At 45.4% G+C, this 12,270-nt stretch overlaps 1 protein-coding gene across 1 annotated transcript in view; it reads left to right on the forward strand.

The window, feature by feature from the left end:
* Window positions 1–12,049, forward strand: part of marchf9 (membrane-associated ring finger (C3HC4) 9) — a 74,749-nt gene extending 62,700 nt beyond the window's left edge. Inside the window, exons 4-5 of the mRNA XM_072493629.1 lie at window positions 3,397–3,589; window positions 8,921–12,049. Of these exons, the coding sequence (XP_072349730.1) occupies window positions 3,397–3,589; window positions 8,921–9,243 (516 nt within the window). The 3' untranslated portion in view covers window positions 9,244–12,049. The remainder of the gene's footprint in view (window positions 1–3,396; window positions 3,590–8,920) is intronic.
* The last annotated feature ends 221 nt before the right edge of the window (window positions 12,050–12,270 follow it).

Here is a 12,270-nt window from a genome sequence, read left to right on the forward strand (position 1 = left end):
CCATTTATATCACAGAATATACAGTGCAGAAGGAGGCCATTCGGCCCATCGAGTCTGCACCAACCCACTTAAGCCCTCACGTCCACCCTATCCCCGTAACCCAATAACCCCTCCTAACCTTTTCTGGTCACTAAGGGCGATTTATCATGGCCAATCAACCTAACCTGCACGTCTTTGGAGTGTGGGAGGAAACCGGAGCACCCGGAGGAAACCCACGCAGACACGGGGAGAACGTGCAGACTCCGCACAGACAGTGACCCAACGGGGAATCGAACCTGGGACCCTGGCGCTGTGAAGCCACAGTGCTAATCACTTGTGCTACCATGCTGCCCATCAGGGTTGACTTTCTTGAATGGGGACAGGATAGTCAGCATCATGGTCTCCTTCCGCCGATTTCATACCACCTTCTGCTGAGATATTGCAGGTAGATTGAGCACTGATGGTGTCGACATAGCTTCAAGGCTACACAATGGATAAGCACTGACCTGCTAGGCTGGGAAGCAAACATTTCCCTTCAAGAATTGTTGTTGTGCACACAATGTTGACATTTAGACTGACTCATCAGGGATTCTTTGATGTGGGAAGGGTCATTCATGCAAAGCTCCATTGCCCTGGTCCTCCCACACCCGTTATATTGATTAACATCCGCTTGCTAAAATATATCCTGCTTTGTGACTTTCTTTCATGCCCAATGGTACTTTTGGCCGAACATTTGTAGATTTCTTTCGCTTCGATAGCTGCTTCCTGTTACACGACCCCAGTCTGGGTTTTCTGGCTCACGTTTTAAGTCGTGTGATGGATTGGTCCTTGGGTTTGTTGTTTGGTGATGTGACCATTTAAATGAACGCTCTTAAGACCCAGATTGTGGCTCGGGTGGGCAGCACTCTCGCCTCTTGAGACCAAATGTTACCATTTCAAGTTCCACTTAAGCACGTACTCCAGGTTGACACTACTAGTGCAGCCCTGGGTAGGGCTGCAATGTCTTTCAAATGAGACGTTAAACTAAAGCCACCATCCACCCTCTCAGGTGGGCAAAACAAAGCCCACGGTAATTATTTGAAGAAGAGCAGGGGGAGTTCACCCCCTGTCCTGAGCCCAATATTTATCCCTCAGGCTACATCACAAAAACGGATGATCTGGTCATATTACACTGCTGTTTATGGGATCTTGCTGTGTGGAAATTCGTGGCCACGTTTCCTATATTACAACAGCACCTCATTGGCTGTACTTTGTAAATGTCAGTCTTATTTCCAACTCCTCTGGGTTTCTCGTTTCTCATCTCCCTTCAGCTCGATCATGGGCACGGTTCTGGCTGGTTCTGCTATTTCCTCTTTCTTTCTTTCTGCTGCACCAGGTGTTTCTCCAGAAGGGTAATCCTGCCAATAAATTGCTACTCTTCCCCCTTCCCTTAATCCCTGGAGAAATGCTTCCAGCACCTGACTGACTGTTTCCATTGCCCAGAGAAATCTCAACACAAACAGCTGCCCTGCTCTCTGACTCTCCTCTGCCCTATGTCAGGACTTTTGCATTTTTGAGAGGAGTGGCTTTTCTTATTGATCGGGGCGCGCTGTTGAAACCTTGCCATGCAGACGCTATAAGCATGCAATTTGCTACAGGTCCAGCAAAGTGTAAAACGCTGGGTCACATGGCATGCCTGTTGTTGCTCAATGAAGTTTAAGCAGTATGTACATCTCTCAAATCTTGTTCATATGGTCATTTATGGGCGATGGCATGACAGTGCATTATGCTGCTCCATGGCGCAGTTGGCAATGACACGGTCTCGTGCGTTACTGAGTTGGTCCAAACCAGGCAGGCTGCAGGGCTAATTCCTACTCTGTGTTGAAGTAGCTGATCTCAGCTAGGTTGGACACTGATGAGAGATGCGGGGTGAGGCGACCAGGGAGCTCCTCCTGGTCACTTTCCACTGGGCCCCTAGCTTGGAAAATGCACATGGGTGTGGCTGTCGGGTAGGAGCAGGATCAAGCTTGGGTTGTGATTCCAGCAACCTCCACCCCCACCAGATGAATAGCCTGCCGACACTGGGTAGACTCACGTGAAGAATGGTCACCTGACTGAGATACCAGGAAGCTGTGTACCACAGCATGACTCACCATTTTGTGGGGAAAAAATTAGAGCTGTACCAGGTGACATAAGGCAAAGGGTATTACTGATTCTATGATTATAGGGCCCGACCAAACACATGTCCCACATGTTCTGCATTGCCCTGTTTTAATATTTTCCAACACACAATCTGTGTTGTAGAATACGATACGACCTCTACATCTTTGACTTTTGCTACCCATAACTGCCCAGCACCATCAGTTTCACATCATATCGCACAAACCTCAAAAGCATTTTCTGATTTTAGTAATTCAGTTTTAAGCTCAGAAAGCCCAGTCTTACCAGACAACAATCTCCTGCACCTCCTGATAGCTGCCTCGAAAAGCCAGTGGTCTAGAAACTTGATACTCCACCAGCCTCACCGAGGGAGATGAAGCAGGGCACGGAGAGAAAGAAATAACACAACAAGAAGACAGGAGCCAAAGCTTGAGGTAAATGGTGACCAGGGACTGGGTTGAACTCAGGGAGAACACTGGTCTTTCAGCCCAAGTCGAATTCTGACTAGCATGAGGGATCTCTGCTCAGTGAAAGGACCCTGACATGAAGAGAGTTGAGAAAATGACAATCCAGTCACTAATTCACAGCAAGTAACTGCTGATAATCCACCCCTCTTGGAGGCCATAAAATGGCTGATATGCAAAATCAAAATGCTGCATTGCTTCCGAACCCTGCCGTGCCAAAGCTAGAGTTAAGGCACCTTGTTGGGACAGAGGACAGGGAACTTTACTCTGTATCTAACCTGTGCTTTATCTGACCTGGAGCTGCTTCATGCTGTCACAGCTAATCCCAACGCTACTCGATCTGTCATGTCTGAGTGCCTTTGTTCTGCCCAGTGCTTGAGATTGTTCGTTTTGACTGTACGGTAGATTCAGACTGGCCGTAACATCTCTAACCACCGTGGCAACTTTAGCCAGCCTATGAGCCAGATCTTTAGATGACTTCCTGTCTGCCAACCAATGCTGTCATAATTTCATGCGCTATAGCAATCAAGTCGTGATACTGGCATAAGGTGCTTGGCTTTAATGTTATTCTCTTTCCCTCTTATGTTTCCAACCCTGGCCCACTCATTCTCGTGTGTCACAATCTTTCTCTTAACTTCTCTTTCCCTCTAATTGTTCATTCCGTGCTTCTTTTCTGTCTCTCCGATTTCTTCTTATCTTTTTTCCCGTCTTCACTTGTTATACTTTTGTCTCTTTCTATTTTTCTCTCTCTCGCCTCTTCCTCTTACCACGCTCTTCTATTCCATATTCTGCGTCCTTCTCTCTCCCATTTCAGTGGCAGGCCATCTCCCTCACAGTGATTGAAAAGGTCCAGATAGCCGCCATCATCCTTGGCTCCCTCTTCCTAATTGCTAGCATCTCCTGGTTAATTTGGTCCTCCCTCAGTCCGTCGGCTAAGTGGCAGAGACAGGACCTGCTCTTCCAGATCTGTTACGGAATGTATGGCTTCATGGACATCGTCTGTATAGGTAAGCATCTCTGTGTCAAACATCAAAACTGTACATCGTGCTATGGTCAATGTCCTCTGAACTTTCCTTTCTTTTGACTTCTAAGGTTCAAATATGCCAGTTTGCACCTCTTCCTCCCATACGGTGTTGAAATCAGGACTGTAGGTGCCTAGTTTAACCTTCCTAGGACCTGAAGGTGGAACCGTTCTGCCTTCTTTCCTCTGACTATCTCCAAGCTTTTAGAACATAGGATTGGTGTCACCCAATTTATCTTGTCTTCTCTAATTGTCAGTTTGGCTCAGTTGATAGCACTTTTGCCTCTGAGTCAGAAGGTTGTGGGTTCAAGCCCCACTCGAGGACTTGAGCGCATTATCTACATTGTCACTTCAATCTGATGGAATGCTACACTGTTGGAAGTTCTGTCCTTTAGAGAAGCTATTAAATCAGTGACCCGACATATTAAAGATCTTCTAGAATACTCTTTGAAGAAGACCAGGGAAATTTTCTGGTGTCCTGGCCAACATTTCTCTCTGAACCGAGCTGGTCATTCATCTTATTGCTGTTTGTTTGATCTTGCTGTGCGCAAATTGCCTGTCGCATTTGGCTGTATAATGGTGCCTACTTTCCAAGCAATTCATTCAGTCAGATGTTTCTGAGAGATGTGATTATGCGCTATAAAATTGCAAAGCTTTTGATTCTCTTATGCTGTTGTTCAACCTTGGTTATGGCACTGTTGATTGTCGCCTGAACATTCTCATGTTTAAAAAAAACACAAATTACCTATCATCTGGTCGTACCCCCTCACTCTTACTGAGCATGTGCAGAAAGAGTTCAAGGCATCATGGGAGTGGAACTTCCCTCCCTTATTTAATTGTTACCAAGGAGAGGGGAAAGGCTCCCATGATGCAGTTCACCAGCAGAGCCTATTTAGTGACCTCATTTTATAATCCCATTGACAAATCAAGAACATGAAACAGCCTGTGCATTTATTTGTTGCTCATGCTTCAAATTGAAATCTGTCTGAAAACATTTGTGCTGTTTATGTTTACATCCAGTGATTTATATGCCAATCTTCTACAAAAATAATGATGTGAGCTGTATAATATAAATGGCAGCAGGTCATGATGAGATTACTTGGATTTTTACCCCGGAAACCCCAAGTTCAAATCTCCAATCCATCATACGCCCAAGCTTTCCTTGGAGTGGGGTTTGACCATCTCAGCCTGTGTTGGCTGATTGAGGAAGGGGCAAGTGGTTGGAGAAGGCTTCCTTCCTTCCCCACTTCATTACTGCACTGTGCCAGTTGTCAGGTCAATTGGTATTTCGTGTCCAGAAGGAACAGGCAGTGATTCGGTTACAATGCTGTGGTGGCTTGCTGAAAGTCATGTGGTCGGATGCGACAACAGCCAAGGCTTCTTGGGTCATATGACTGGAAGGCCCAGTGAGACAGTGCCATGTGATGTTGGGCAATGATGCTTGTGGCATTGCTCATGGTAAGTGGGAGAAGATATTGTGTCATAATGACAGATGTATGACACCATGAAATGTATCATAATAACAAAGACTACGTGTCACATTGTGATAGATGTTTCCTCATCGGGTTAAAAGAACTGTCTTGAAAGCTTTTCTGTTGGTTAGGTGATGGCCTTTTAAGGCCATAAAGTGTACTCAAACTTAGCAATTAAATATTGTAGGTCTGCTTAGCAGGATCAAAGCCAGGCAGATTAATAGAATGGATGAGGATGGCCCATTCTCTGGTGATCCTGGCCTTGTTACAGATTAGTTCTGACCGCAACTTGTAATCCTACCCAAATGGGTGAGACTTCTTGTGAAAACAGGGGAACAAGGACAATTCCACTCCATACAAATCAAGGATTTTAGATGATAGCTTAGCGACTGGGAAACAGAGCATTGGGAGTATGAGCACAAATCAATTATGTGGAATTGTCTGTAAAATTTTCCCAATGGGATCGGTTTAATGCTTTTAAATTTGCAGCAACCCTTGTGCCTAATCATGAAAGATGACCTTTAGTTTAAACAGTCTTAAGTTAATGCACCATACCAACCTGACCTTCTCCATGTGACCTCCACTGGGACTTGTCTTCTTGTACACAATACGTTAGCTTTGCCTCGAGGCTAACCAGGATATTCTCTAGGCAGCAGCAAGTGACTTTTCAGATGCTAGAAGAAGCAACTAAGAACATCGGGGGAAAAAAAATCAGTCAAGGACTTGAAAAGGCCATTCAGCCCATTGACGCCCGTCCCTTTTGTACTCAAACTCCCCCAGCCTAGTATCGAGCTACATTTTGAATGCCGTCTGATGTTTCAGCCCGACCTTAATTAAAGGGGTAAAATTTATCTTTGAAAGAAAAAACAGGAGACTAACTGTAATTTAAAGAAATTCTTTGTGAGAGGATCACTTTCAAGATTGGCATTTATTACCCATCCGTATTTGCCCGAGAACGTTTGCCACATGCTAGGCTACTTCAGAGGGCGGTTCAGAATCAACCATGTTGATGTGAGACAAGAGTCTACACCGAGGCCTAGACCAGGTAAGAACAGCAGTGCCGTGTGATTTGAATTCACACTCTCTGGATTACTAACCCAGTATCATAACCACCATGCTTTTGCACTCCCCCAGATTTCATTAGTGGATTAGTAGTTATGGAGAAAAACTGGCCCTAGCCATTTGTTTTGTAAATACCTTTATAAAATTCCTCTGAAATTAATTCTTGAAGTTAAATTTGAATAGAAGTGTTTTTACCTCACGCGTGCCATGGCTCTGGTTGTCTGGAACACTCCTGGGCATGTTTTATTGTTTATATCACTCTCCTGACTTGCAGGTTAACACTCTCAACTCTCCTGTTTTGGAACGTTGCCAATAATGAAGCAAACTCAATAGTAAATCCTCATCTAACCATAAAGGCTTCCACTACGCTGGCAGAAAATGCATCCTTTGGCATTCAAAACACAAAACATAACAAAGTGACCTCCCCCCCCCCCTCCACCCCCAGACTATTTGCAAGCCAATCCTGGTCAAGGAGAGAACAGAAGGCAGGACTAGCTGTTAAAATTGCCGTGTGGAAATAATGACTGATGGATGCAGTGGGTTGGTTCAACACAAGGCCACATCTTGCAAAGTATTAAATGGAATTTATCTTACTACATTGAATATTTTATAAGAGCATCAGATGTTATTAATTGCACTGATGGAGGTCATACTTGCATTTTCCTTAACTCTTATACAAAGTGAAATAACGGGCGCAATTCAGCGGACTCAAGTTAAAGTCCGCTGAACGGCACGTTTAGCAGGGTGTTTCTCAGTCCTTACAGGGCCGAGAAAGACCCCGCTATTCAACGGCACTTTGCCGGGTTTTTTTGGCCCCGTCGAGGCCACTCTTACGGCTACTTGCGGATCAGGGCGCCATTTTCAAAGGCAGCCCTGATCTTTCGACCTCTTTCTGCGCCCCCACTATGGCATCAGGAACCCCCCATGTCACCCAACGTACCTCTTCCGGGGTCCTCGGGTCCGCCCTCACCCCACCTCTTATGGGCAAGGCTCCCCTGGCATGGCAACCTGGCACCTGGGCACTGCCAGCCCAGCACCATGGCAGTATTGCTGCTGGTGCCAGGTTGCCCATGTCGGGTCAGGCCCGGGCAGCCTCAACAACACCCCCACCCCACGTGACCGCCAAAGATGCCATCACCACTGGTTCATGGCCTTATGAACCAGTACCAAACGGCACCGGGTTGAGGCTTCGCTGGTGAGGCTGGTGAATCCCAGGCCCTGGGTGAATTCAGCAAGCGTGTATTCAAATGAGCCTAATGGCTCATTTAAGTATGCGCACCTGGATCTCGCCCAGCGAGAGCGAAATCCAGACCCCGCCGCGCCACGAGATTCCATTGAATTCTACGAGACGTTTTGAGCGTTGCGAATCTCGATGAAGACCTCTCACGAGATTCGATAGCCTCGTCCCGTCACCAAGTCAGACGTGACGAGGCCGCTGAATTACGGCCAACGTTTTCGATAGGGAATTAAGACCACAGACAGGACTGTCCAAAATTGTCAGAAAGTAATAACGCACCTCTATTTAAAAGGACTACGGTTGCCAACTCTAGCTGGGTCCATTTCTAGAGGTTTTATCACATGACCTCCCACTGCCATATTCCCACAATTGGTCAATCTTCCAAATGTGACACTTTCCACGGCCAACTGGAAAGTGACACCCAATTGGGTTTAACTATTTTAAAAATAAATTTAGAGCACTCAATCCATTTGTTCCAATTAAGGGGCAATTTAGCGTGGCCAATCCACCTCCCCTGCACATTTTTGGGTTGTGGGGGCGAAACCCACGCAAACACGGGGAGAATGTGCAAACTCCACACGGACAGTGACCCAGAGCCGGGAATGAACCTGGGACCTCGGCGCCGTGAAGCAGCAGTGCTAACCCACTGCGCCACCGTGCTGCCCCCAATTGGGTTTATCTTGACCGTTGGTGAGACGAGTCTTTCTTTCTCTCTCTCTAATATTTTGATAACTGATAACTGAAAATGATCAAAAAAAAAATGACCCACAATTTTGTTCAATTAACCTGTGATTTGTTCCCTGGGTTTTGCTCACAGCAGTATCCTGTAAATGTAATCTTTCATTCCTGGAGACACCAGAGCAATCCTGGAGGGTTAGCAAACCATTATAGAACACAAAATTCTAAACTGTACTTTTTTAGGGAAGATTTAGTGAGTAACAGTGCTCGTACACTCAGCTTTACTTTTTGTTCTAATTGGATGGAATGATTTCCCCCCTCCTCAATTTACCTTTGGTTGTGCATTGTCAGTCTCTGGAGGTCTTTGTGTGGAACAAACACTCCATTTATCGTGAAGTCACCTTCACACTGGTTGTCCCTCATCTAACCTTGACTCCACAGGGCCTTTCAATTCCTGCAGGGCTTTTAGTCCAAAGTGGAATGGAGATCAGGAGGACTACGTCTTGTCACCAGCCCCTAAAATGCATGCTTTACGTGTTAAAGAGTGTCCCATCTTGAGCCCATGTTTTGTTTCCTCACCTTTATTCATCTCGCCAAATCAATAAAGAGAAGTATCTAGTAGCCCAATTGAGAATTTGTTCAGCCTCCAAGGTGAGTGGAATTCTGAATGATTGTGCAGGTCAAGCTGCAGCTAGCTGAATGGGAGTCGAACTACACTGTTTGCTGGGGATACAAAGACTGAAAAATGTTTTTTAAAATGTTTGTGGATTGTCAGGAGTCTTGACAGCACTGAAATATTAATTACTGCTAAATGATGATAACATAATGCACGGTATTGAGTTTTAAAAATTTGAACACTCTTTTGCAGGCCTCATTATTCACGAGGGATCATCAGTGTACAGAATCTTTAAACGCTGGCAGGCTGTTAATCAGCAATGGAAGGTACTGAACTATGAAAAATCCAAGGACCTTGGGGAAGCTATTAGCGGGACAAGCAAGATAGGGGGAAGAAATTCACGGACGAACCACTCGTCAAACAATGACAGAAGTTCCACTCAGCGCACTGGAACCATTTTGAATCATCACTGTGGATATACCATCCTGCACATTCTCAGTTATCTGAGGCCTAACAACCATCAGAATGGTAACAGCTCAAATCGAGAGCTGGTCATGCGAGTTACAACTGTCTGAAACAAAATAAAAAGGACCGCTTACTGTTCATCACTTGAAAAGTGCAAACTTTAGACTGTCAAACAAAAAAAAAGTACCACCAGGGTTGTGAAAATACGTTAACTGGAGGCTCAGAATGACAACAGTACATTCAGTGTGATGGACCGAAATAGGCCTGGTCACAGGCCCCGACGTCTACTCCTGGAACTCGCCATCTCCATTGTTTTCTAAACATTTTTTAAAAAGTCTCACTTGAAGCAAAGCTCAGAAACCCCAGACCCAGTATTTTATAAAGGGAGATTTAAAAAAAAGAAACAAAAACGAAGTTGAAGCAAAGTGGAACGCAAGATAGTTTGTTTAAAAACTGCCCCCCCCCCCCGAAAATGTGCAATAACGAATATCAGTTCCAAAATGCTGTGGGATTTCGGCAATAAGTTCTCTGTGTACTTCACCTTTTAATTTAATTTAATGCATGTCACTGTTTTCTTCTCCTTCCACCTAAACTGGGAGAAACATAATTTATATGCAAATTGTGGACTGCAAATAAATTTCTGTTTTTTTAGGAGGGAGGCCCTAGAGTTTTTAGCGAGCTTTAAATAGAGGTTTGTGAGGAATATCAGGATTTAATTTAAACACAATACCCAATCTTGGTGCCACAGAAGTGTACAGATATTCAAATAACTTTAAGAGTGGTCTATCAAATGTGTACGTAATAGACAGGAGGGTGACAGAGTGCATTCTAATATGTACAGGGCACTTTTTTTATATATCCGAATACAATCCAGGATTAAATTCCCATATATGTTGTTAGAACAAAGACTTCCCGAGCAAACAGAGGAATTTCACACAGACCTGTTATAGCATGTCTGTTATTAATATCACACAAACATCATTCAGTTAATTTGATTCAATTCTCTTTCTGGTTTCATTTTCTCTATTTGGGTTCGACAAATATTTCCCCTGGTGATGGTGCTGGAAGTGGAGCTGAACGGGAACGTGCCGTGGGAGAGGGATGAGGTGTTGGGCATGATGGAGGAGTGGACCAGGGTGTCGCAGGAGGAGCAGTCCCTGTAGAATGCTGATCCCGGGGTGGGGGGACATTCTGGAGGACCCACGGCTCCTTCCCTGCCAATCACAAAAGGTGCAACACTCCCCCGCCCCCCACCATCGTAGGGCCCAATCACTCCTTTCAGGTGAAGCAGCGTATCACTTAAACAGAATTTACAGTGCAGAAGGAGGCCATTCGGCCTATCGAGTCTGCACCGGCCCTTGGAAAGAGCATCCCACTTAAGCCCACACCTCCACCCTATCCCTGTAACCTCACCTAACCTTTTATGGACACTAAGAGCAATTTAGCAAGGCCAATCCTAACCTGCACATTGTGGACTGTGGGAGGAAACCGGAGCACCCGGAGGAAACCCACGCACACATGGGGAGAACGTGCAGACTCCGCACAGACAGTGACCCAAGCCAGGAATCGAACCAGGGACCCTGGAGCTGTGAAGCAACAGTGCTAACCACTGTGGTACCGTGCCTCCTTACACCTCCTTTAATTTGGTCTATTGTATTCGCTGCTCCCAATGCGTCTCCTCTACATTGGGGAGACTAAACGCTGACCGGGTGACCGCTTTGTGAAACCCCTTTGCTCAGCCCGCAAGCATGACCCCACCCTTCCTGTTGCTTGCCATTTTAACTCAGCACCTTGCTCTCATGCCCACATGTCCGTCCTTGGCCTGCTGCAATGCTCCAGTGAAGCCCAGCTGGAGGAACAGCACCTCATCTTCCAATTGCCACATCACAGCCCTCTGGACTCAACATTGAATTCAACAACTTTAGACTGACTTTTCTCCTCCACCATAAATCCATTTTTATATCCCATGCATTTATTGTCTCAATTCAAAAACCCTCCCTCTCAACACACACTGGGCCACCTGTCTCTTGTTCTTAAGTTTGCTACATCTTGTTGCAATCTCTCCCAGCTACAATAATTTATCCCAACACATTTTTTCCCTCCCTTTAGTTCTGATGAAGAGTCACACAGACTCGAAACGTTAACTCTGTTTTCTCTCCCTGCAGTTGCTGCCAGACCTACTGAGTTTTTCCAGTGTTCTCTGTTTTTGTTCCAGGTCGCAGCATCCACAGTATTTTGCTTTTACAGGGTGGCATGGTGTCCAAGATGTATAGGAGAGAGACAAATGTTAGGAGCATACAGGCAGTGCAAGGCTACACAGGCTGGAAACGTTCAGCCTTCAAACCAAAAGGATGCTGGTCCTGAATGGAAATTGTGATGCTATTCGCGTTGATTTAAGAAATCAATCGAGTGAAAATGTATTGAAATGAATTTTCCAAGAAAGGGGAAGTAAAATGTGTGATTAACTGATTAATTCAAATACAAACCGATGCATCTTCGTGAAAGATAACTGATTATCAGCCTCGGTCTTCTGGTGTACCTCTAGTCACCCCGTTTTTGGTGCAGTTGTTTTGAATTACTCACTTCCAGTTGTGACCGATTGACTCTGACGCAGTGTTGGTACTCCCATCTCTGTGTCAGAAGATCAAGTCCCTGAGACTTAAACACACAATCCGAGTTAACACTCCAGTGCAGTTGTGATGGAGAGTTGCACTGGGAGGTGTCATTTTGTTGCTTTGAGACACGGAAGCCAAGGCTCCATTGTGAGCGTGTAAACGATCCCATGGCACTGTTTCGAAGAAGAACTGGGGAGTTCTCCCTGAGTCCTGCCCAATATTTAACCCTCAATCATCATCATTAAACCAGATGATCTGATCAGAATAAAGTTTTTGTTTGTGGGACATTGCTGAGCACAAATTGGCTTCTGCGTTTTCAATTTCACGTAAGTGGCCACACTTTTTAAAAAAAACAACGTAATTGTGCATTGGAATATCATCAGCACGCGAAAGTAATTTTTTTCACTTCGACGGGTGTGCCTACCTATATTTCACTAATCATCTCCCGCCATCCCTAATCCAGATGAGAAAGTCCCAGTCTATTAAGATGGCCTCTCATTGGGCGGCACGGTGGCGCAGTGG

The sequence above is a fragment of the Scyliorhinus torazame genome, chromosome X, assembly GCF_047496885.1.
Source record: "Scyliorhinus torazame isolate Kashiwa2021f chromosome X, sScyTor2.1, whole genome shotgun sequence".
NCBI classification, from domain to species: domain Eukaryota; kingdom Metazoa; phylum Chordata; class Chondrichthyes; order Carcharhiniformes; family Scyliorhinidae; genus Scyliorhinus; species Scyliorhinus torazame.